The following is a 27342-nucleotide window of genomic DNA, read 5'->3' on the forward strand; positions in this document are numbered from 1 at the left end:
ATTACATCTGCGTTTCCGTACATTTTCTTCAATGAGGGTCTTATTTTGATAGAATAACAGGACAGCCAGATTTTTTTTTCCAAACAGTCTTTACACTATACTAAGGCATGTAGATAAACACAAACTCCACTGAAAGCTTTGACACAAGAGAGGTACGTGGGAAAAATTGTTTGGTCTGTTCAGTCGAAATTGGTTAGCTAAAGGTCTATTTGTTTGTTGGTATTTGTTATAGACTCTGTCAATGTAGACTCGTTCTTTCAGGTTTTCGCTTGTATTGGTTTGTCTTCTTGTTGTGTAGCGGACTGCAGCCACAGAAGTTTTGACATTAAATTTTGGCTCTCTATGTACTGCTCAAATGTCAACTATTGGTCAATCTTAAACTGTAGAAGTGTGTTATTTCGCGTCTTCTACACCATAACGTTACTAAATTACATTTAAATCCTGTCAACCGAGCTCCGTGTTGTCGCCGAACTCTTAAATAATTGACTAGCAATTCATTCTGCTTTCATTGCTCTCCAGCAAATGCGCTCACAGGATACGACGTGAATTACTAAAATGCACTTTTCTATTCGGCCTAGGCATAATCCAATCATCTGTTTTTTTTAAAATAAAGTTTGGCACATAAAGACGGACCCAGGCTAATTCAACATGGGAAGTAAATAAGCGAGAGAAGTGAAGTATTTCGTAAACAAACTAAACGTGATGGCCAATATCTCCCCCCTGTTCCCTTGGACGAGCTTTCTACCTTTGTTTTTTTCCCAGAGCTGTGTCTGTCTGACTGTAGAGCCCATTGGAGTAGGCTATATCAGTGTGTAAGTGCAGGAGGGGCTGTCCGGTTACAAGCACTGAGCTTCTGACCTCGTTTTCTTCAGCCAAGTAGGTGATCTTTAACCCAGATTTCTGAAACCTTTTGCTCTGTGACCCTGTGTCGGTCAATTGGGTAGAGCAAGGCACTAATGTTGCTAGAGTCAACTGTTCAGTATTAATTGCACGTTTTCCCCCATGAGATGTTGTAATTTTTTAAAAAACTTTTATTAAAGGTCCTCTTTATAGTTTAAATTCATTCATTGCCTTGTTTTAGTGGTGCATTATCTTTTTTAACAGGCATGGAAGATAACGATGAAGAGGAAAGCTGCAGTATATACCCAGTATGTTGTTCTCCAACACCATTCATTGCACTTCACTGTCTGAAAATTTAGTTTCATTTCATTGTCCTTAGCAAGGCATTTAAGTACTCATAACTCTGATGTGTATTTCCCCTTGAAATACATGACAAATGCATTACAAATCTCTTATTCATTATTCTGCAATGCTTTATGTTTTTCACCCGATTATTTGGCTTGTGGTGTGTAAAAAAAAAAAATAGATTGTCATTTTGCCTTCATGAAATGCTAAAGAAAAGTTGTTGTTTAGTCATATTTTCAACTGAACACGGCTGTCCTAATCCTTGTTCTGCTCCGATTGCTCTCACACTCCTTAACACCGCCTGTCCCATCTCCAGGTGATTTCATTCCCTCAGTGTTGTGTTTCGTGCTTGATGTTTCAGAGCCCGGTTCCACTCAAGGTCGGGATGCACCAGTTTGTGGCGGAAAGGACGGAAGCCAATATGGTAACCACTGACAGTCAATTTCTGACTCTAATGGTTTGACTGGGACATTGTTTGCAAATGGTGTTTTTGGTTTTAATGAATGTAATATGTGTGTTGAAGTGCACTGGAGCAAAGGATGTACTGGGGGCACATATGTTCTTGTCATTTAGCACATAATAACAATCTACCAAAAACATGTTGAGTAAACGTGGATGGGTAGAATAAAAGCGAGGGTTCTGATATTAGATATGAGTATAATATAGCCCATTTAAATGTTTTGAATGTTCTGTCTGTTTTTCTTCCAGTGGACGGCTGTGCTTGTTGGAGCTGTGACAGTTGTTTCTGTCGTTGGAGTTGTTGTGTTCCTTCTTTACAGAAGATACAAACTGTCAAGTCAGTGCCCTGAACATTGTATATCCTGTTCTGTTTCAGAGTACATTCGTAATTACACTACATTTGTAATATTTTCAATATGTAAAGATGTGCAAAATACGCCCGAATACACTGTTTATGCATTACAAGGTGTTGGGTCAGAGTGATGATTGTTACAGTATTATATGTTTTTATCATATGTCCGTGTTTCAGAGACAACAAACAGTTTCACACACAAGCATGCATTTTAAGAGTTAAATTTAAACTGGTTATTGATTTTTGAAAAATTGCCAGTATCAATAATTTTGTAGATATAGTACAGGTAATTAATAATATTGTGTGAACTGTGAATTTCTCCCAGGGGATAAATAAAGTGTCCGTCCATCCGTCTGTTTTTAAATACTGTATGTCATTTTTTAAAGTGACCATGTTCATGCAAAAGGAAAAGAAATCAAGTAGTCAGTGCATGAATTTTGTTATTCTCAGGGATGAAACTGCAGGGTGATTTAATCAGACACGATTTACAGCATCACCCCGGTACATCAGTTCAGTGCTAGTATGAGGAGCACAAACCGATACAGTAGATTGCAAAAGGTCTTACAGAGGATGTCTGGTGTGTTTCAGAGGAGGAGGCTGGCGTTCCTCACTATCGCTTCAGGAAGAGAGACAAAGTGATGTTCTATGGCCGAAAGATCATGAGAAAGGTCAGTGGCTTCTTAAACATCCCACTCAGTGTCGCCCCTTTCTATAGACATATAACACACTGCCCCAACCTGGCAGTGTGTGCATGTGTGTGTGAGGTTGTTTTTTTTAACAGTTAATAATACACTTTCCACAAAACTTTAAAGAGGCTGACTGTCTGCTGATCGTAAGTCTGCTTGGGCTCTCTATCAAGGGCGTGGCTACTCTGGCCTCACTTTTAAGTCACAGAGATAAGCATCAGATTCCTGAAAAAAAAATACCTGTCAATCTTTGAAAACCCATAATGTAGTCTAACAAGAACTTCCACTGTTCTGAAGGTATTTTTAGAGTCTTCAAAGATTTTTAACCCTCTGAATGAAAGAAATACAGTGAGCTCAGGTTGTAAACGCTGGTTTCAGAGCACAGCATTGACAGACAGCAGCAAAGTCTGTTAATACTGTGTTGACGCCCACAAGTTTAAGGCTATATACGAAATATCATACAGCGAATGTTCAGCTACTCCTCCTCTGACAGTATATCTCATTGTGTAAATATCCAAGTGATACTGCTACAGTGTAGTATTGTAGAAAAGGTTTCAATCATAGTCATCTGGACACTGTTTTCAGAATCAAGACGTTTCGGCTCCCATCAGGAAGTCATTCTCAATTGTGAAAAATGAACCGGGAACTCAGAAATTTAAGCTACTCTGTGTTACATAAGCCCTGCCCCCAACAGATACTCAGGTAGATTCCTTCCTGAGGGCAGGGCTTATTTTGGACAATGTAGTATTGAACGTTAAAGGTCCAGTGTGTAACATTTAGGAGGAGCTATTGGCAGAAATGGATTATAATATTCATAAGTATGTTTTCATTAGTGTATAATCACCTGAAAATAAGAATTGTTGTGTTTTCATTACCTTAGATTAAGCCGCTTACTGTATATCTACGTAGGGAGCGGGTCCCCTTCCACGGAGGTTGCCATGTTGCACCGCCATGTTTCTACAGTAGCCCAGAATGGTTTCGTAGTTTCTCCTACACGCTTGGAAGGGGAGGGTGATGCGAGCGGTATTCAAATGGTTGCAATCTGCAATTTCACCGCTAGATGCCACTAAATCCTACACACTGCTTCTTTCAATTAGGCTTACTTAGTACTTAAAAAGTAACAATAGCCTACTCTACAGCATTTGGCTATTCTATCCACCTCTGCTGAGGATGTTACCATTACATTTAAATTGGTAGATTAAGTTAAATACAGTTACCTTCTAAACTTGACATTAGGTAAATCTGCACATATATATAAGCATATTTGGCGTTTCCATTATCAGAAACATCTTTCCTTCTGTAAATCATCACATAAATGCAAACACGTCAAATCCCCAAACTTTTCCTGTTGCAGGTTCAGACGTTGTCCTCAGCCCCTGCCTCTAATTCTAACTCAGCTTCCCGGCAGAGAGTGAGGAAGAGGACCAAAGTCCTGTCTATAGCTCGCAAGTGAGTTCCTTTTTTAAGCATTTGGTGTAGACAGAAGATAAGCTTTGAGCGTGCATTCTTCACCTTGGGAACAGTTGTTTGACAAAATAATCTTAACTCAAGGTCCACTTACTTGGACCTTGAGTTAAGATTATTACCAGATAAACTGGTATTTTAAGATACCAGGGAACAGAAAAAAGACATTATCAGAGCCAGCCACCACTAAACATTGGATCTACTGTACATATATGATGAATTTTAAAAACTGCTTAAGCTTAGAGTAATTATAAATACTTTTTCAATAAAGTCCAATATTTAAATTCTTCAGCGTTTAATAAACAGACATACATTTATTAAAAAGGAGGATTTGTAATATAAATACACAGAATAAATGTATAATGAAAAATTTAATATTTTATTTAATATAATGATATAATATAATGATATAATAATATAATGATGTGTTTTTATTGAGTTCAGAAAAGAGGTAAGTTCCAATTTAGATGAGAGAAACTAGGTTTAGAGTGTTGAAATAAGATGTGTAAATTTTGCTCAGACTTATAAGCTGAGACTTGGTTCAGAGACTTTTTCTACCAATCCGAGTAAAAAAGTACATCTTTACAGTATGAAGAATGTGTTTTTTATATGTGTGTGTTTGTGTTAGGATCCTGCGCATCCGGAAGGAGCCCCCCACCCTGCAGCCCAAGGAGCCTCCTCCCTGTCTGCTGGAGGCTGACCTGACTGAGTTTGATGTGCAGAACTCCCATCTGCCCTCTGAGGTGCTGTACATGCTGAAAAATGTCAGGTAAGTAAAACTACGCCTTACTCACAGCTACCTTCTTTCTCCACACACTGCATTATCTATATTTCAAAATTACTTTAACGATTAATCGATTATCAGAAGAGTTGCAGATCAAAATTCATTCATGGTATTACCGTGTTGGGCTAAGTCTTTTGTCTTCATTAAAACAACATGGCATAATGAATCCTCTCAGCCCACCATTTGTAAACAGATACACCAGTCTTCCTCTGTTGCACTTCTGAGGGAGTAGCTACTGAAGGTGTGTTTTCTGGCCCCAGTGGTTGACACACTGCAACCTGTATTATTAAAACACACTTAGCAGTTAATACAGTTGTCACCAAACCAACCAGGAGTGAAATCTAAAGGATTATAACTTAACGCTGATTTTCTTTCAAAATGAAAAACCTTTATACTGAATCTCTTGTACATCTATGGTGTCAGAATCAGAAGTGGATTTGTTATATCTTGGATATGATACAGTTTTACATTTCTATTGTGGGTATACCTTAATTTGACATTTTCATAGTGTTACATTTCATGACTATTAATGGAAACGTGGTTATTATCATTAGTAGTAATATAACTACGCCATATGTACACGTGTGTTGTAACCAGGGTGCTCGGCCACTTCGAGAAGCCTCTTTTCCTGGAGCTGTGTCGTCACATGGTGCTGATCCAGCTGCACCAGGGAGAGGGACTCTTCCGACCCGGTGACACTGATGACAGTATTTACGTGGTTCAAGATGGCCGCCTGGAGCTGTGCATCCACGAGAGTGTAAGACCACAGGGCTGACCACAACGCCTACTGCTTCACAGAAATCCCAAGAAAATTTCACACTCAGCGATGGATTAGTACTTGTTTTTTCTGTTTTGTGTATATTGGTGATCAGTGAGGAAAAGTGTTGGAACCCTGTGTTGTGATTGTTGTTCTGCTCTCACTTTGAGATTTGATTGCATTTTCTTACTGCAGGATGGTACAGACGCTGTGGTGAAGGAAGTTTTACCAGGAGACAGTGTTCACAGTTTGCTTAGTATCCTGGACATCATCACTGTACGTCTTCATCCCCATATGAAATAAGCTTGCATTTTAGAACAAATTTTTAAAACGTAGCTGTCACATTGCACATAACATACTATTAGATCAATTCTAGCTGAGTGTGATTTATTTTTACTGGAATGGTGACCTATGTTCTGTACAAATTTTGTATCTTATATTGTGTTTCAATCATTCAGTACATCAGCCCTTCTTTTATTCATTTTTTTATTCATGTCCACGTTATGTATATCTTGTAACTCTGTTTTGTGAAGGTTTTTACTACTAATTCATAACATCCTTCTTTCTCCACACACTGTATTATCTGTATTTAAGGGCTATCCAGCACCTTACAAAACAGTGTCTGCAAGAGCTGCAGTTCCCTCCACTGTCCTCCGTCTTCCAGCTGCAGCCTTTCAGTCAGTCTTTGAGAAGTATCCTGAAACTCTGGTCCGTGTCATCCAGGTAAAGTGTCCACTGATAAAGAGAAGCATTTGATTCATTAAGTGAGCTACAGGCATTGCAAGTACCACCTTAGCCAGTGCATAACATGCAACAAAAGCACAGGCAGCTTCAGAATATGTATCCATTCCCTTTTTTTGTTTTGGTATTAACAGTGTAGTCTGTATTTTCTCTTTGTTGTCCTGTTTCTCTCCTGTCCTCTGTAGATAATCATGGTGCGTCTCCAGAGAGTGACCTTCCTTGCCTTACACAACTACCTTGGCCTGACCACTGAGCTCTTCAACCCGGTACTGTTTTTTTTTTTCGCCATACTGTGCTCCAGGCTGGTTTGACCGATATGGATTGTGCAAAAAAAAAAATTGATTCAATTACCTTACTTTTCACTTGTCTATGACTGGCATTTTTGACTTGACACTTTGTTTTATTATCATGCTGCTCTGCTTCATTCTGTTCTCTGATATGCAACATTGTCTCTAAGTGTGTTCCTTCCTAAGGGCATTAGTAGTGTTTAACAACAGGTCATGTATATACAAGACACCAAGACAATGTCCGAATTCTGCACAGGTGTACAAAAAACGACACCCAATGGACGTACAAATTCTCAGATAGCCACAAGTGGCAAGTAAAGAGACAGAGGCGTAAATACATTACATTTGTAGCAGACCAAGGCATGATATCTATAGAGAGAATACAACAGCAATGCAATTTATCAAAGGTCAGTCAAAATTATTAGAAGGATTTAAAACTGTCATTAAAGCCTGCAGGGATTATGATGCTTAGCCTGTCAATCCAAAGCATCTCTTTTTGGGTAAGATGGTTTGGAGTATAACCTTTCTTTCTAATAAAACTGTTAAACTTTGTAACCACTTGAGCCAATATAATTGGCTAATGATTAGTGAAATGTTATTGTATTTTGTGAAATGTCGTGTTTTGTGAAATGTTGCTGTGTTTTGACCCTCACAGCCACCGTATATATGTGTGTGTTACAGGAGAGCCAAGCCATCTCCTTGGTGTCGGTTGCCCATGTTCTGGGTGAGGCTCATCCACACAGAGGCCTCCGCAGGCAGCCTTCCCACTCTGATGATATGGGCTCCGAAAAAGCTGATCCAGGTCAGAAACAACAGCATTCTCTCGACATTTCGTAGTTAGGTTGCGGCAATGTGTGTGAAGTAATGTTTGTCTAAAGATATCTGTTTTCTTGTTACACACTATAACAGAAAAGTCCAGCCTCTCTGACGTGTCGACATCTAAATACAAGAAATCTCGCTCTCTCTCCACCCCAATCGCTGTTACAGGTATACACATACGCATTATCAGTTTTATATACATATATTATATATTTTTATTTTCAGTGCCTTTCTTGTATCGATAGAACATATGCAATTCAACAATGTCAACGCTGCATGTTACTTGCTTATCTAAATAGATTCAAACTATGTGTAAATGTTTGAATAGAAGCTCCTGAAACATGTCGGAAAGTAGGCATTATAGTTTAATGAAATACTTTTAGAAACTTTGCAGCATGTTTTCCTTCTAATGAGCTGAAGTTAATGTTAAAAAAAGGGAAATCCAACTTTGTGTCAGTTCCATGTGAGCTAATTTTGAGTATTTTTGCAGGTCACCAATAATAATTTGTTGCTATTATAAAACCAAATCACCAATAACTGCCCACTTTTGTAACGTATGTTATTGCTAATTTTCTCATACGCATACGTCTACTATGCAAGTTTTATGCTTATCAAAGAATTAAGACCACTTACAGGGCCAAAATCCGACAAGCAAGTTGCCAAATCAATCAACAATCAGAATTTTTAACCAGCAAATTTGAAATTAAGTCTATTAGCAAGGAACGGCTTCCACAAGATATGTGAGTTGTAAAGAGACATGAAAATCAGTTTTTAAATGCTGCCGCAGTAAAAATTAGCACCAACAGTAGCATCAGCAGATGCTAAACTTTAACAAATACTGCAGCCAAGACATATTGGCATAGAGAGAGGTACAGTTTCAATGAGTAATGTTGCTGATACTAAACCCTAATGATCAATATGATGACTGTGAACCTTTTATGTCATGCAGGTGAAATGTCAGTCGACCTCAACAGAGAATATGAACGGGCTAGAGTTGCCAAAGAGGAGACTGTGCCTCACAGTCCTGTGAAGGTCTCTGGATAAGAATTTTTTTTCTTGCACTTGCTGCTGGTTTGAATCCAGGTTTTGAACATCTGGGGCCAGTTTCACATAGATACTTTAGACCAGCCTGAAGTGTCACTGTCAGGGCCAGTCTTATTTTGCTCTTAGATTAGTCTAATGCAAGTTAGATAGTTTCACAAAAATAAAGACTGATTTATTTCAAGCCTGGAAAGTTATCCACCCTACCCCCAGGCTAACTCAGGACTAAGAGCCATGTCTACACAGTAACAATCAGTGACACCTGCTGACCAGTGTCACCAAATGACAAAAAAGAGGAAAAGAAAATGTGTGGATTGCTAACAATGTTGTGGACTAAGTAATGAGAAAAGAAGGAGTTTTACAGAGCGCACTAATCTGTAGGAAATATACAGCTGTGAGGAGATAGTCGTTTTCATTTGTCCAAGGAAACTATCCTGATCCTGACTGTTAGTAGTAGAGTTTGTAGTTTTTAGTAGTAAATTAGTCCTACTTCAGAAAGTCAAGAACTAGACAGCTTTGTGCAACGGATGAATTTAGACATGCATCTGAAGTCTGACTAGTAGTTTGATCTAAGCCATAGTCAAAGTCTATCTTTGTGAAGCCAGCCCCTGGATGAATCAGGGAGGTCGCAGCCACACTGCAGTGTATGGGGGGGAGGTTGCATACTTTGCTCAAGGGGAATGCAGCAGTATCTGATTGGAGGATAGAGCAGCTCTCTGTTTTCCCACCACTGATGTAGTTGTTTTTGAGAATTAGAACTGCCACTTATTTGTTGTATTTATATGATTGAGCAAATTAATATACCATTTTGATGTAGATTTAGCCTAAGCAAAATCATTATTATTTCAGCAGGACGTTACACTACAATGTTACACAATAGATTTAATGGATCCTTTTAGTGCTCTGCATAGACATAGACAGGGTATTGTTACTTAGAATGAGCTTTTAGTTTGTGGTTTAGTGTTTTTCTAAAGGGCATAAAGTCTCCATTACACTTTTCTGTATCTCTGTCTCCTCAGTCTATTCTAAAGAAGACTGTGACAATGCAGCACACTCCATCTGCTGTTTACCACTATAGTGATGCTGGAGGAGGAAATGTCCACCATAATAAAGTTAATGCCATTTTCCAAGCTGCCAAAAAGGATCTGCTGCAGGTCATCCAAATAGAGGTAGTGTGCAAACTACATCTACTACTTTGTTTTATTTGTCTGTAAGATTGTTCAGCACACAAAATTCACCAGTTTAAAATATTTAATCCAAATTCTTGTTTTTCATGTGGAAAAATAATGCATTATTATTCAAGAGTTTGAACAAAGTGGGAAAATCACAAATGAGGGACAATGCACATTTCATCAACGTCACTGTAGAAATGCCAGTCTTAGCCAAAGGCAAATTTTCACCTGAAAACATTTCAAGGCATTACCTCAATTAAAACTTTATGGACCCCACAAAGGAAAATCTAAATGTAACAGCAACAGTGAAATACTCTTAAAGTCTGTGAAAATATTGATCTGGCAACAATTTTGTAATTATGAATCCATGTATGGTGAGGCAGGTATAACTGGATACTTCAGACAGCCTGGTAAAAAGACATTTCTCTGTGTCTTTAAAATGTCATTTCATGTTATCAGGACCCCAATCTGCTGGAAGGGAGGGTTAATCTCCGCCAGGTCAAAGCCGGCTCTGTTGTGGCCCACCAGGGAGACCAGGTCAGTCTGTTGGGCCAGCATTGACCCAATGTGTTGCTCTAGTTCTTTTAAGTTTATTAAAGGTTTCCTGTGGAGTTTTCTTGTAAACAAACAAAGTTCTGTTTACATTCATTGTTTCTTCCAAAAACACATTGTGTGTATCCTTGAGGTCTAACAAACATGTTGAATTAATTTCCTTCCTCATATAACATTTCCAATGCTGATTTTTGGTAAAAGTTTGAAGCCTTATTTTTTCCTGTCATTGTTGGCGCATTGCTTTTCCAGTCAGTGGCACGTTACCACTGACTGGTGGTGCCACTATTCCAGATCAGTGGAATAGTGTTCCATTGGCAGGAATGTGTATCACATCACTCAACTGTGCGTGTGTGTCCACATGCACCTGCACATGAACAAACAAAACAGGGACCCACATGTAAAAATGTTGCTCCATAGTTGATTCGTAGTTGATTGGTCTGAAGTTTGACGGGGAGGTACCATGTTCACTTCCTTTTCCCACTTCTGTAATAGTATAATGTATTTAAATTTTTTGCTGTGGAGAAACCCTATTTAATAAAATCATATAGACCTACTGTGCATATTATATTGAAGTTACTGTAATCAAAACCACCCTTTGCTGAGCTCCATAAAACTATTTTACGGACTAACTGATGTGTATTCTTCATCCAGACCATTTTTTCCTTCTCCACATCACTTACAGGATGTGAGCGTGGCGTTTGTCATCTCTGGGTTGCTCCATGTTTACCAGCGTATGATAGACCGTGAGGAGGATACCCTGCTGTTTGTCACCCACCCAGGGGAGATGGTGGGTCACCTGGCAGTTCTCACGGGGGAGCCCCTTATCTTCACTGTCCGAGCTCACAGAGACTGCACCTTCCTCTCCATATCCAAGGCCCACTTTTATGAGTAGGATCAAGCTCACACACAAAACATTGAGTCATTTCTTTGGGGTTCCACAGTCGGTTCTTCCCATCACACAACTAGGATGCAAACAAATCTGTGTTTTTCAACTTTGCAGGATGATGCGCGAGGAGCCCAGGGTGGTGCTGAACGTAGCTCACACTGTGGTGAAGAGGGTGTCACCATTTGTCAGACAGATTGACTTTGCCCTGGACTGGATGGCTGTGGAGGCTGGCCGTGCCGTCTACAGGTATCTACTCTACGGAGCCAGTGATGGGCTTCTTACTGAAACAATTAATGCATCACTAATATAAATAATGACATTAATTTTAATAAACTTTATTACTCCATGGAAACATTTATTTAGCTACCTCTTATAATTTATGTCCAATGTTCTTGTTGTGCTTTGGAGACACGAGAACAACTTGTACAACACAAACAAAAGAAAATAGGATATAAAGAAGTCTATGTCAGTCTGTTACAATCATGCAAGTACCAGCAACAGAGTATACTGCAAGAATTATACAAATATAAATATAATTCCATATAAATATGTGAAAGAAAAAGAAATAACTAAATCAATTAAATCATACTAGTGTCTAGTGGTAATGTTGGATTTTGTCAGTGTTATTATTTGTTTGGTTTCAGACAGGGAGACAAGTCAGATAGCACCTTCATCGTCCTCAGTGGGCGACTGCGCTCTGTCATTGCAAAGGATGATGGGAAGAAAGAGCTGGCTGGAGAGTATGGTCGTGGGGATCTAATTGGTGTGGTAAGTGGTCAGAAATTGTTTTAGAAGAACTGAAAATTAAAAGACGCAATGTAAAGACATACTGCTTGGGGTAAACACATTTTTAGGCATTACAAATTGCAGTACGACACCTGTTTTGTGGATTGTGCAGGTTGAGGCCCTGACCCACATGAACCGAGCCACCACGGTCCACGCTGTCAGGGACTCCGAGCTGGCCAAGCTACCTGAAGGAGCTCTGAACTCCATCAAGAGGAAATATCCTCAGGTTGTCACCAGGCTGATTCATCTGCTGGGACAGAAGATCCTGGGCAACATGCAGCAGGTCAATGGACCTTTGGCAGGTAATCGCAACTCTTTTTGTTAGTGTGTGTCAGGATGGGATCTGAATTTATGTACTCTACCAATAACAGGAAGATTACCAGTTGTCATGTGGAGATCAAGTTGGCTTTTGAAATATTACCTGGCTGAGTAATGACATGTACCAGCCACTGTGGCCAAAAACACAAAACACTACTAAAATGTGTTACAAATCAAGATATATGCAAGATAGGTCATAAAAAGAGCAAAATGTTCTTTTCTGTCTGAAATATCCAATGAGTAAAACACTCCTCTGCCCTGTAGCTCGTAGTCTGGCTCTCAACACCCCCACCAGTAAGTGGGATGCTGGGAATCCAGCCTCCAACCTGTCCACTGTGGCCATCCTGCCTGTGTCCGAGGAGGTTCCCCTCACTGCCTTCACTCTGGAGCTGCAGCATGCACTCAGTGGCATCGGTACGCACCAACACACACACACACAGTGCTTACTCCACTTTTACAGGTAACGTAAATAGTCGTGATTCACAGAGAGACCACTTCCTTCACAGAATGTGTTCAACATGAACACCATTATCAACAAACCAAAACAAGTATCTTGCATCTGCCAGAGCACATTTAGGACAATATAAGGCATCACTGTGGGTGTGTGCAGACTATGCTCGATTGACAGCTTCCTCACTCCTCTGTCCAACACATTTACAGGGAGTGCAGTGCATATGAGGAGGCAGGTATGATGTTAAATCTCCATCAGCAGCAGGTGGTGGAGGTGCTGTGGTGACCTTGCATCTTTTAAGTGTTAAAAAGACATTTCCTTTTCCATTTGGATTCAGCCACAACAAGCCATGTGAAATGTGTTTGTTAGTCTGTGTTGTTTACAATACTGTTGGTACACGTGGTGGTCAAATGCTGCATGGATTCGTTGATTTAAATTGGTATAAGCGACATGTGTCGTTTTGTGTGCCAAATGGGAGCAACAGCACTTTGCCAGTTGAGTTTCTGAGCACACTTTTCATTTTCACTTTTTTCATTTTGTTAGTTCACAGAGTTAGGCGACTTCAAGTAATTCCAAGCATAGCTCCACCCAACTTCAACCTGATTAGAGGTCTACTCGGCAAGGGTACTTAAAACACCTATATGGGTGTGCAGCGCCTTTTTAAGGAGACAAAACAAAATACTCAAATCCCTTACAAATACATATGTAAGTGTATAATAGAAGTAAAGAAACTTCCAATGGAAGGGGATTTTTATTTTATTGTTTTTACAATTACACGATGGTCACCAAACTTCACAGATCAATAAAAATGACAAAGGTGTAATTTATCTTACCCAAACAGGTGCAACAAAACCAATAGAGGCTAATTAGGGAGGCTAATTAGGTGGGTAAGGGCGGACCATGGCTGTGTAGAGCCCTCAAAACTAACCTTAACTTGTGTGAACATGATAGCTTATTGGCAAAACTCATTAGCACACCCAAATCAAATCAGGGATAGGTAGAAAAATTAATGTTTGTTTATACAACTCCGTCTTTCATCAGAATGATAACGTTGAAACACATTCAGCTTGGTTTTGCATGTTAGTTGTTCAAGATGAGCCTGGAGAATTGCTTCTCTTTTCCCTTTTTCTGTTTGTCAAAATTAAACCTGTTGCACAACTCCTCTCCAGGATACCACCAGGTCGGTGTATCTTACCAAATGAATACCACCCTGATAAAGGCAAGATAGCCGAAAATGTTTGGGGGAATTAAGCATGGTACATTGGAGAAGAGGTGTGTGACATGTTTAATTTTGATTGACTTGTACTGAAACTCACACAGGTCTGCAATTCGCTCCGTGTTTCTTAGGATCTACAACATGATACTACGCTTTCATTCACAGCTATGTCATAGGTCCTGTTTAAAAACTTGTTTGATGTGTTTCTGTTTTCTGAAGGCCCCACGCTACTGCTGACTAGTGACATCATCAAACAGCGACTAGGCTCTGCTGCTCTGGACAGGTAGAGTGATTAAACTGTAAATATATAAGTAAATCGAGGCACTGGTGGTTATGATGTTTGGTTCTTTCTGAAAACAACGCTGATTGAGACAGATGTCAATTTTCACAGTAATACAACTGTTACTTAATTAGAGTACAGTAACAGGTGATATGTTGCAAATAGGCTGATATTTGTACCTCATCTTTTAAAGTGTCCATGAGTACCGTCTGTCCAGTTGGCTTGGGCAGCAGGAAGACATCCATCGCATCGTCCTCTACCAGTCTGACTCTGGGCTCACGCCTTGGACCCAGCGCTGCATCCGCCAGGCTGACTGCATCATCATTGTGGGACTGGGTGAGCAGGAACCCACTGTGGGTGAGGTCAGTATAAATACACTCACACCTGTTAAGCTGCTGTAGGTTTTTTAGCAGAAACCACACAGGATGTTCTCATTTAGAAAAAATCTAATCAAATCAGTATAAGAAGCTGATAGTGCATATCAGAACAAGGCTTAAGTAGGCTGCAAATATGGGGCAGAATGTCTGAAGTGCTACTGAAAGCTCTGTTATTAAGATGAGGAGAATGATTTGTGGTGTTTGGAGTTTCTTATCAAGTTGTAGTACTGTTCTCTGTTGTTGGCAAAAATCACATGCATGTTCAATTTCAGGGGAATTCAGAGGAAAATAATGAAAATATGGGTGGGGGAAGTGAATAAGACATTCCCGTACCTTTAAAACTACTATCAAAGCACCATGGAGAAAGGCTGCAAGGTCCTAGCAGTTTTGTCAGCAATGTCTTTGCTAAATGAGCTTCAGTGAGTAGGGCGACCCTTCTGAAGCTACAACTTGTTACAGTACAGCTCTGCTTCTTCTTCCTCTTCTCCACCTGTAGTTGGAGCGGATGTTGGAGGGCAGTGCTGTCCGTGCTCAAAAGCAGCTGGTGTTGCTGCACAGGGAGGACGGCCCGCCGCCCAAAGGGACAGCCGAGTGGCTGAACATGCGGAGCTGGATCTCCAGACACCATCACCTGTCCTGCCCCCGCAGAGTGTTCTCCAAGAGGAGTTTACCTAAGCTGGTACTAACCACCACCCACTGGGTCTTTTATGGGCAATTCTGGCCCAGTTAGCAAATGCTTCATTTGTGTTTGTGTGTTTGGTTTTCAGATAGAGTTGTACCAGCGTGTGTTTGAAAAGTGTCCAGATCGTCATTCTGACTTCTCTCGTCTGGCCAGGATCCTGACAGGAAACAGCATCGCCCTTGTGCTGGGTGGAGGGGGCGCCAGGTACTGTGGCTTTATATATAAACACATTCAGTACACCAGCATTGTAAGATTAAGCCTTAGGGAACAAGATATACCCTGCAATCACAATCTGAATGAAGTACACTATTTTGGGAATTTGTACCTCCACATATTAACTATATTTTTGTCCAGTTAACTGAGGTAATTGAAATCTTGTAATGTGACATCAGTAAACTGCAAACAGAAAGCAATTGTTTACCAGCCTGGCGTGTGTAATTCTTTATAGCAAATGAAATCAAAGTAAGTAGAGCTTAAATACATCTACTGTAATGTTGGTGATTCCAGCATTCTGTGGACAGAGAATGCACTAACTGCAGATTGTGTTTCACTTTTTTGTTACAATTCATTTCTTCCTTTGAAATAGGACAAATCGATGATGTCTTAATAACATTTTCACTTTTTACCAAAGCATTAGCTGCAGCCAATGTTTCAATAATGGTCATATTTGATGTTCAAGAAAAGCACCTAACTACTGCTTTGGCCATTCGCAACATTACAACATAGTATTTCACATGTTTGCAAGGTTGTGGTTCTTACAGACAAACATAGCTACATCATTACAGTTGCTACTATTAGTTTTGTAATTTATTTCGCAATAAAAAGTTTGAGAAAGCTTAAAAATGTAACCTGTGTTAGCAGCAATTTAGTACAAGGTGGCAGTGCAGGACCGTTTTTTTCTTTTTTTTGCTATGTGCATTACATATAATGACTCCATCAGTACAATTGCAATACAATTACAGTTAAAATAAAATGTATTAATCCCCATGCTGGCATTGTAGAAGTATCAATACAAAACAGCAAACAACAGATAATTGTTTCTATTCTGATTGATCTGTTTCTTTTCCTCACTGCTCTGGCTTGTCCTGGAGCTCTGACAAGGTAGGGACTGTGTTCCTCTCAGCTATGACCTGAGACACCTGTTAGACATATGACTACAGCAGTTATTATGCTTTCACATATGCCAGTTTCCTATTAACTGTTACTGCACCCATTGATTTCCTCCTAGCCTCCATTATTTGTGTGGCTTTGTGTGTTTACTGCCACATATCTGTGTGGCTCTGTAAACCACTTTTCTTCCAATGTATCAATTTTAACAAGTCATTTAACACAGCTGAAACTTTTTCACATATTTTTTTCAAGTGACATTTTCTCATTGGAGAGATTTGCCACATTGTATCTCAAGGTAGTTACAAAAACGTCTAACTCCATTGGAAACACGTGCAATAATCTCACTACAGACAGAATTTTCAATACCCTTAAAAAAATCAGACTGTAAATATGAGACTGATAGACTTGTTAAAATTTACATTTTTGATGATATTTGAACAAAATGTTGATATCATATATCATGTGTGATGTTATTTGATGGAGGATTGTCTCTTTTCAGGGGCTGCTCTCAGGTCGGCATCCTGCGTGCGCTCAATGAGGCAGGGATCCCTATCGACATTGTGGGCGGCACCTCCATCGGCTCCCTCATGGGAGCACTGTATGCTGAGGAGAAGAGCAACAGTCGCATGAGGGTCCGGGCTCGTGAGTGGGCCATGGTGTGTTGACTTTATAATGAAGATAGGAAAGCACTTATGTACAAAACCTTTTTTCACTCAATTTGAAAACAATGAATGTCACTAGTTAGATCTTTGTCATTATTAGAATACGGCTTTACTTCAAGATTTTGGTCTTGTTATTATGACATCTGTTCTCATTTATCAAGATTTCTCCAATGTTTTCTCTTCTTGAGACTAGTTTTCCTTTCAGAATTTCTAGTTCAATGAGAGAAACATTTGGGGAAAGCTACGTATCATTACACACTTTTCTTCTCTTCCCTTTGTAACTTCCTTCCTTTCTCAGGGTATGACCTCTTACTTTAAGAAGATCTTGGATCTGACCTACCCTGTTACCTCCATGTTTTCTGGAGCTTCCTTTAACTCCAGCATTAGCTCTGTCTTCAAGGGCAAACAGATAGAGGTAAGGTGAGGGGTTTCTTTAAAACAAGTTCTACGAAAAGACAAAGAATAAGAGCTAAGCAGTGAGGCAGAAGGAATTATTCGACTTAGCCAAATTTAAGACAAGATTGGTTTTGTTCCAAATCACTTAAAAAGCAAAGTGACCAATGCGAGACAATGATAAACACACACAGCAGAGCCGACAGATTAGTCACACAGAGTGTATTTAATCTAACATTATGTAGCATCAGCTGAAAGTGCAGTCAATCATTTCACCAGCACTCCATTTTAATGCAAGGAGCTCTGAGCTTATTAAGTATTCTGTGAGAATATTAAATTGTTAGCACATTTCCATGGGTTAAAATAAGTTACTGGCATCAAACACAAATGATACATTTGTTACAAAGGAACAGCACTTGTGAGGATGTGTCACTTAATTACAAATGTTAATTACAAATGTTAATTTTTTCTGCTTTTACCACCTCCTTTGCTAGGACCTGTGGCTGCCGTACTTCAACATTACAACAGATATCACAGCTTCCTCCATGAGAGTTCACACTGACGGTCTGTTCAACTTTGATGGGGTTTTTCTTATTTTTTTTTTTTTTTATTTTAAAAACATCCAGCTACATTTTCTTTTCCTTTTTTAACAACAAAAACTGACTTGGTACCATTTTACTGAAATTAATTGAATGGTTGCCTGCAGAGTGGAGAAACATGGGCACCAAAGCAATTGTATATGTGGTTTGTAATGTTAATTAACCAAAATGTTAAATAACACTGCTATGGTCCCTTAATGTCTTGGACTCGGTTATGTAATGTAAAGCATATTCTACTACTACTTTGTCTTATGTCAACCTGTACCATACACTTGTTCTTCCACTCCAGGTTCATTGTGGCGGTATGTCCGGGCCAGTATGTCACTGTCTGGTTACCTGCCGCCTCTCTGTGATCCCAAAGATGGACACTTACTCATGGATGGAGGGTACATCAACAACCTGCCTGGTGAGAAACACTGAGAAGGTGGTAGTGGACTTTACTGTTAGTGCTTAATATGAGTGGGAATTATATATTCCATAACAAGATATAGGAACACCTGCTTAATAAGTGATTAAAGTCTTTTGTTGAAAAAATGATTACACCCTTATAGACTGGATGATCCAGATCTGTTCTAGAAACATAAATATATACAGTTAAAGGTGATAACTGTTGCACACTAAGTCATTACCACTTACTAATTTACTAATGATTACAGTAATCAAACAACACAACCATGAGATGAATGACACTCTTTCCCAGCCTCAAGCTGCCTTGTACTTTATATACACTGTGTGACGCCACATTGGACTTTGTAGGCTTTTGTTGAAATGTGTTACAGCAATTAACCAGAAGAGGATGCTGTTCTTCCAGCACAATCAGTGCTGAAGTTCAGTTACCTCAGATTACACCATACAGACAAGACAAGACAAGAATGTTATCTGTTATTTCAAACATGTACAGACACTGAAAAGCTGCAAATGAACCATTAATTCAAATGTTAATACTATTGTGGGGGGAAAAAACACCTTTAACATGTTTATCCTCGTAGTAAACAGGAAGCTGAAGAGTTTAACCTCAGAAAGGAAAACTTGGTTGTAATGTTAGACTCAACAATACCAGTGATGTAAGACGGATGCTGCCATTTGTGTCAAACATGATCACACCTTTTTACATTAAGAAATAATTAATTTTGTAATAAAGAACCTTTATAAATCCTGTATATAGAACTTTTAAAAATCAACATTTTGAGAGGAATTCTTTCTTGAATGAAATAACTTCCTACGTGCTGATGGATCATTTCAGTATTTTGGGCTCAAGTCACGTACAGTTGTGTGGGAGACACTCAACATGGCTCTGTATTCATGATTAAAATAGCACCATCACTCAAATGATAGACATTTGGCATCAATCCAAAACATTAGCCAACAGTAAGTGCAACAGGTCTTTGCATTGGACTAAAAAACTTTGACTCAAATATAAGTACACAAGAGCCAGTCATACTTTCTATAGAATACAAAACACTACTTTCCTTCCTTACTATTGTAAATACAGGATAAAAATACAAAGTCTTAGTTACTGTAGATTAGGGACACAACCTACAGCATCAGAAATTATAACTTAACACAGTAGGTAAAATAAAATATTGAAATGGTGTTAACCACAAAGATAGGGTAAACAACATGTTACATTTAGAAAAAGTTAAGATTTAAGAGGTCTCAGTCCACATGGCTTTCAAAGATATGGTTCGTTAAATATTTAGTCTGTCATAAAAATATGACTTAAAAGAGTACTCCACTGATTTAGCATTGCAGTTCTATAACATTGTCAGATTCATGATGGACAGCTAAAACAAAACCAGAACCAGAGATATCGTCTTTTTTCCCCATGCATTCTTCTTCCTTTTCAAAACCTGGCGCCTGCATTACCCACAGTGCAACTTGACCGGCAACATCAAACAAATGCAACAACACTAGACATAGAAAGCCAGCTAATATTACTTACTAGTCCAACATCAAGAAGGCCAGCTCTGCGTCTGTCTTGCAGCATTTTATTTCGCAAAGCCAGTCCGAGATTTACTCTCATTGCCTCTGCCATGTTGTCCGCACTGAGAATACCAAGCTGGCTTCTTCTTATAGCTAGCTGAAGACCTATAGTTGGTGGTGTGTGACGTAGTGCCGTAAAGCGTTACGTACTTCTTCAACCCAAGTTACATAGTGGAAGAATAGGCGTTCAGGGAATGGGAGAGGTGCCATTCTCCCTATTACAAGTCAGTGTACCATCAAAATGATTTTGAAGCTAGGTAAAATAGTTGCATAATGTTGCTTTAAGTATTCCTCTTTAACATTAAATATTCATGACTAAATAAGCAACAATCAAAGTAAAAGTTTGGAACAGTAACATCCTTAGTTAACATGTATCAAGAGTCAAAAACTCAGCTAATCTGCATCATTAGGATTTGATTGAAGGGCAACATAATCAAACAAAAACCCCAGATATACTGTATAAATCTCTCATGTGAAATTCCCCAAACTGTTCTGCACAACATTTTGTGGTAATGTCAGGCCTCATCACTCATAATAAGAAACTGATAGGTTATCAGGGCCTTTTAAGACCTAGAATAAATGTGTTTCTCTCCTTTTGGTATCCAGCCGATGTGGCTCGCTCCATGGGGGCCAAGGTTGTGATTGCAATTGATGTTGGAAGTCGGGATGAAACCAACCTGACCAACTATGGTGACTCCCTGAACGGCTGGTGGCTGCTGTGGAAACGCTTCAACCCTCTGGCTGAGAAAGTCAAGGTACACTTTGATGTCAGATGTCCTCCTGTCTTATTCTTGTGGCCATTTACCAAAAATGCACAAATGTATGGTAAAGTGGCAAAATGTCAAAGTTATCACCTGCTGAACTTACTTTAGAGAGGAGAGAACGGTGGAGAGAATCTATATTAGAATCGTAAAATCTAGGGATACTTAATATCAGTAATGGCCTTTACAGCCCTGTTAAACTCAGCACATTTTACCTTCCAGGTCCTGAACATGGCAGAGATCCAAACCCGGCTTGCTTACGTCTGCTGTGTGCAGCAGCTGGAACTGGTCAAAGACAGTGAATACTGCGAGTACATTCGGCCGCCCATTGACCACTACGGCACGCTGGAGTTTGGCAAGTTCGATGAGATTGCTGTGAGTTTCCCCTCTGTTCCTCAGTGCTATTCCCCAGGTCTTTTCCATCTGCTGGCTTTGAATGTCACCCTAACCCTCCTTCACTGTGGCTGTAGGAGGTGGGATACCAGCACGGAAAGACATTGTTCGATGTGTGGCAGCGCAGTGGCGTGGTGGACAGCATGCTTAAGGACAGACATCAGGAGGAGTTCCACAAGACCAAAACTGGCCATGTGAGTGCAAACTACAGACACTACTGACCTGGGGGCAGATTTTGAAGCCATGATCATTTTGTTTTGTTTTATTTTACTTTAGATCAGTATGGATTTTGTGTTGACACAATTCAGAATGTGTGGAAATATCAGAATAGTTAGCTAGACATTTAGAAGACTGGGTCAGACTGATACTCTGACCTGCTGAAACATTGGAGAAGACACAGTTACAATCTCTGTCGTTTATCACAAAGCATTGTGCAGACAAACACACCTCCTTTCAGGTTTAAATGCGCTAGCTTTACAGTAGATTGAATCAGTATGGGAAATGTGAAAAGGTCTGTCATATTACTAAAATCCTAGGGATTTAACACCCAACTTTGGAGCTCAATGGTGCCATTAGCCTCCTTTACCTCACTGCTGTAGTTGTACTGTCCAGCTGCTCTGATAAACTCCCAGATCACTTTTCAAGCTCAACTCTTCATAAGCTACTCTCATCAGTTTGCAGTAAATAAGCTCTGATAAACCAACTGTCCAGTACAAAGAGCAGACATACAAAGATACTGAGCGAACATAATGAAACTATTTAGCAGCTAAAGACAAAAACTTTTTTCTCAGGAGTTGGTAGATAGCAAACCAGAGCTAAAGTAAAAAGGTCTTCTATTCATCAGATGACCAGAGACACAACTCCAAATAAATGCTTGTGTTGCTCCATGTCTGCAAGATGTGTAAATAGGCAACTGTAGGAAATATGTTTTATAGGCTGGTAACTGCAATGTACCTGTCAGGTCGTTGATGTTTTTTCCGAACACTAGTGGCCAAAATTCAGTTCATGCCGCTTTAAGGCCTAACAAACATGTTGAATGCAATTCCTACCTCATGACACCTTTTTGAATGAATGTTTTGAAACTTGATTTGTTTACATGCTTACAGTCTTCTTCTCTTTTATTGGTGCATTGCTAAAGGCACTGTTTTATTGATGCCAGTTGATGTCTGTTCTAAATGTATAATCAAAAAGAGTGAGAATAAACTGAAATTGAAGCTGATTTAAAGTCTTCATTGGAATGATGCAGTTTGTGTCTTTCAGGTGGTCACCTGTCCGAATGCCTCCTTCACTGACCTGGCAGAGATAGTTTCGAGAATCGAACCTGCCAAGAATGCCTTAATCGATGGTTAGTTATCAGTAAAATATTGAAATCACAAACTAATGCATCAAAAATGTGATATATACATAGAAAAAAATCTAAATATTAAAGCCTGCTTTTGATTTGCAGTATGCAGGTGTGGGTGTAGCTCTGAGTAGTACGAATCTTATAAAATCCCTAATGAAATTTCAGGAGCCATGAACATCTACGGAGCTTCTTTGAAATTCTGGTGTTTTGATCTGTAGGTTTCTATGTCCACAAATTACCTTATGTTCATCCTGAAAGAAGGTTAAGGATAAAGTTTGCCAAGTGTTTTTTGTTTGTTTTTTGTCAAAAAAGGCTTAAATTGAAAACTCCTTGTGAAAAGCTACATAATTCACACAGTTTATGATTTCAAATGGGACAATATTATTGCAAATATTCATTTAAAAAATTGGTGCTCATGTTGTCTCCTCTGGTGTCTGCCTTCAGAGGAACTGTCTGATGAATACCAGACAGACTATGATGAGGAGGCGGTGGAAAGCGCTCTGTCTGACTTTGAGGCATTCACCCCTGGCAGTGAATACACTGAGGGAGAGGAGACGGCAGACACTGCTGAAACAGTATGTATAAAACCAACATCATTTATTCATTTAAAATCAATGTAGATGCAGTGATGACTTTTCACTTTTTTGTCTTTTTCACAGGATGAGGAAATTCAAATCCGAGCTCGACGCCGGCCGAAGAATGCCCCACAAAGTCCTAGGCCATGATATCCATCAAAGCCGTGACTGCCTGTCAGGGTTGCTGAACATGGTCCACAACACACACATTTCAATGCAGTATTTCTGGTAACCTTTGATAAATTCACTGATTTTGCATTACTAACATGTAGCGGATACTCTTATCCAATGAGTAAGCTCAGTGTCTTGCTCAAAGACACAAAACTGTTGATGGATACAGTGACTTCTCGTTAGGCTCAAATCTTTCAGCAAAGGGAAGTAGTTTTTATTTTATTTTTTATTTTTTGGAGTGAAGAGCCTCAGTGTGTCTCATTTTTGGCCGCACTTTGTAAAAAGAGTCAATGGTTTAAACAGTTCAGTAACAACTACGGTTCCCACTTGTCATGGAATTCCTAAAACGTCATGCTTCTGGGACATGTGTATTCCAAACAGGGAAAATCTATGAAGTCTGTCCGTTCTCTTGGGGAAGTCAGGGAATAGCAAAGAATTTTACAAATCGGTTAATTTACAGGAATACAGCCGTGTTTAGGTTGTTTTTTTTTTTAGCTTGTTTGACACATTCATTGAATTGTATGGCAGTCTCTCGCTCTGTCATAGTTACGGAAAAACGGAACATTTATGGAATTGTACCACCATGAGCCTTGAAAATCTTGAAAAGATTTGTATTTTCATACAAGCACACCACGCACAACTAAAAATGCACTATAGTCTTTCAACAGAATATTTCATAATATGCAGTGCCACTTTTTGGGACAGTTCTAAGTATAGCTGGTTCCTACCATAATAAGCTGAGATCCATAAAGCACTATAATGCATTTCATAATGTTTACATATAAGTTAAAACAGTAAATATATACGTTTTATGTGCCTATAGTGCACTTCAAGTGTTACCCTCATGTCTGTCCAATGATGAAGGGATTTCTCGTCTTTCAGAGTAGTTATATCTGCACACCATAGGTGTGACAAATGTCAACAGTGAACAGTGACTATAATAAGCTTTGCCATACATGCAAAATCACTCACATCAGATGTACGTATATCATGAATGTATTTCTTACATGGAGCCTGACTATGTACAAAACATATGAGACTCTCTATTTTCATGGCAGTGCAAAGACTAGTGCAAGCAGCAGTACAATATTTTGATATTTTGTAATTATTATTATTACTAGTAGTATGCATAATAAAAAATGCTTGATTTTTTTTGTGTACTTTGGATGTACACTAAATGCAATACACAAAGGAAATGGAGGAGCTGCTCACAGCTGGAAGAAATTAAAATGATTGTGGATGACAGTGAAGTAGCTCTAGAAACACCTCAGAAAACAAAAAAGAAGTATTAAATCTTTGGAAACGCATTTGCTGTTTCTTTGGGAAGCTGGTAGTTGCATTCTTAAGTCGCAGGTTAATTGACATACATCAGCCAAAAATGATGTCATTTCCTCACCTGTTCAACACCATAAAGTTTGTTGATTTTTGTATACTAACTGCACAGTGTTTACAATGACAGTTAGCATGTAGTATGAATTGGAACACAGCATTTAACTGCAGGAAAAGCACAGGTGTAACCAAATACATTAAGGATGGGTCTGGCAGAGCCCTGGAACTAGCATAACTAATTGGGATGCCCACATCGTTAATGTTATTCATTACACCTGTGCTTTTCACATTATGACATGTCAAAATATCTGCTGTGAAAGAGGTCTATTTTAAGCACAAATTCAACAATGGAGGGAAATAAGGCAACCAGAAAAATGTAGCATATTTTTTACATACTACTTTTATTGTGGCCTTCAGCAGTCACTGGCTGAGAGTATTTTATCACCACACATTTTCAGGTTCATATTCCACTTCACCCAGCCTTTTTGCACACAGGACTCTGTGCCAGTATGAACCAAAAAAGCCCACACACACACACACACACACACTGACCTTGCACACATGACCAACCACTTTGTGCTGGTCTTTGCAACTGTACCATGAAAATAGAGTACACAAGTGAACTAGCCTTAATGTTCAGATTTCCTCTTTTTATATCAGGTATGGTTACTGAACTTGGATAAAAGTTAGTAAATTAGTTGACACCTTTCAAGTTTTTGTTACCTGAGGACAGAGTACTGGGACTCACTCTGGTATTACTGAACCTACCACTCAGTTCTTCATGCATCTTTATATGGACAGTACCAGATAACAGACAACCAAACAACTTAAAAGCATGACTTACTGTTGGTGGTTTGTAATACATGTACATCTTGTGCCTGGACTTTTATGTTCAAGCTGTATGATAGAATGAGAGTCATAGAACGTGATCATTATTATAAGTGTGATCAGAATTTAGACACAGACCTACCTAACACTGGTACTATACTAAAACTAGTACCTGCCAGTTAATCCTGCATGATGCTTTTTATAGCTGCCATTTGTCCTTTTAAAGTCACCATAGTTACAGAGCTCCTGTGGCATTGACTCATTGTGATTCATTGTTTTAAGTTTTTATGACTGAAAGGCGAAAACGGTAAAGTGTTATGAGTATAGTGGCTTTCAGAATTATCTAAATACCATGTTTTTAGTATTGGGTGATGCTAATGTTAATGAGTTTGTGTTAATAGGGAGTAGTTACCACTATGTTAGAATATTTTCTGTTAGACATTGCTGTTGAAAAACTGAAATCCTTATTTTCATTTTTTTTTGTGACTTATTATTACCGGTTACATAGTTTAACAGAATAATGTAGAATGATTTAGAATATGTAATTATGAATATTTAGTGAACAAACTGGTGGGTAATAGTAACACATGAAGTATTTGATAGAAATGTTTTTCTTTAAGCTGTGCTGTTGTGAAAGCCAAACGTATGGAAAAACTCAATTAAAGCATCCATAAGATTAGTTATTTTGTGGAATATACAATTGAGATGAAACTGTTTGTTGCCATGTTAAAATAAAATATGTTGCCATGTTAAAATAAAATAGTTTCTGATTGTCAGTTAAGGTGTCGAGGGTTCAACTACTACACCTACTACAACCTCCACTGCCCCTCTAGACCGTACTCTATATTATTATTTAAAGAGACCCAACAAATCCCACCATGAGCAAGCACTTGACCACAGTGGCAAGGAAAAAACTTCCTTAATTAACACAGCGACTCCAATCCAAACACACCAATCCAATATATTATCTTATTTTTCATGTAAATGCAACAAAATCCTTTTAGACATTAAATGTAAAAAAACCTGAATAATTTGATCAGCACTGATCCTGCTGTCGAAATATTATGTGTAGGGGTGGTGGATCCTAACAAAGCCAAATTGTGAGCATACTATGAAACAGTTGAATAACAAAGAAATTCTGGGAATAATCCATAAAAATGTCCAAAGTGCCACATAGTATAAATCGGTGCAATGCAGTATAAATCCTGATGTGACAGTTCTGGTAAAAGATGTTTGCACTCACAAGCAAGACTTAATAGAGCAGGTAGGGTAGGGGTAGGATTAAAATGAGGTTTACTTGATCTCAAAATAAGTGTTCCTTTGTCTTCATGGTGGAGGTTTTGCCTCACCAAAAGCTGGACCTTAAAAATCATCTGAAACCACTTGACCACACACACTCCATTTAACCTATTATGACTTCTAAAACTCACTGGCTGGCACCAGTACTACTTTAGGTGTGTCCTATTAAAGGGGGTGAATATGCAAATATGAATTTTATATTTGTCATTTATTTAGATCCCTTTGTATGACTCTGTTTTCACTTTAACATTAAAAGGGTCTTTTTGTTGTTGTGTCAAAAAAGCTACATTAAAGGTGCAACGTATAAGAATTTAAGAGTTTAAAACATTCAAAAATCAACTAAAATATCAACAGAATGTGAAGAACAGTTTTGACGTTATGTCAGAGACATCTATGTATTGTGTTGCAGTGATATCTACTGCAGTTAGCATGCTAACCTGCTAGCCCCGTTGTAATACCACTTAGTACCTCAAGAGGCAATAGTCTGATAGTATAGCTCAGTCCGCCCCCTGCAGTTTTAGGTGGGAGATGTGTGTGAGCTGCGAGTTCGCCACGTTACACAAGCTCTCTTAGCTTTTTTTAGTCTAATAAACAAAATA

The 27342-nt window shown here is 38.9% G+C and overlaps 1 protein-coding gene across 4 annotated transcripts; it reads left to right on the forward strand.

Moving 5' to 3' along the window:
- On the forward strand, nt 1-26204 carry pnpla7b (patatin-like phospholipase domain containing 7b). Of its 4 annotated transcripts, none has more exons than XM_044196438.1 (36): nt 1-152; nt 763-876; nt 1105-1148; nt 1547-1609; nt 1894-1981; nt 2585-2664; nt 4037-4131; nt 4775-4915; nt 5528-5687; nt 5883-5963; nt 6282-6410; nt 6614-6694; nt 7397-7517; nt 7625-7702; nt 8484-8566; nt 9595-9744; nt 10207-10284; nt 10982-11187; nt 11300-11431; nt 11830-11953; nt 12084-12273; nt 12554-12703; nt 14176-14239; nt 14430-14598; nt 15110-15292; nt 15381-15499; nt 16905-17061; nt 17366-17482; nt 17955-18024; nt 18349-18465; nt 20649-20797; nt 21026-21178; nt 21274-21390; nt 22457-22541; nt 22986-23116; nt 23201-26204. In XM_044196438.1, the coding sequence occupies exons 3-36, from the start codon at nt 1107-1109 to the stop codon at nt 23264-23266; spliced, it is 3969 nt and encodes a 1322-aa protein (XP_044052373.1). In that variant the 5' UTR covers nt 1-152; nt 763-876; nt 1105-1106; the 3' UTR covers nt 23267-26204. The 4 variants fall into 4 exon arrangements, with proteins under 4 accessions (XP_044052373.1, XP_044052376.1, XP_044052375.1 ...); XM_044196440.1 differs by having other exon boundaries at nt 99-152; nt 785-876; XM_044196441.1 differs by lacking the exon at nt 763-876 and having other exon boundaries at nt 58-152.
- Nucleotides 26205-27342: the final 1138 nt, after the last annotated feature.

This window comes from Siniperca chuatsi, linkage group LG5 (genome assembly GCF_020085105.1).
Source record: "Siniperca chuatsi isolate FFG_IHB_CAS linkage group LG5, ASM2008510v1, whole genome shotgun sequence".
NCBI lineage: Eukaryota > Metazoa > Chordata > Actinopteri > Centrarchiformes > Sinipercidae > Siniperca > Siniperca chuatsi.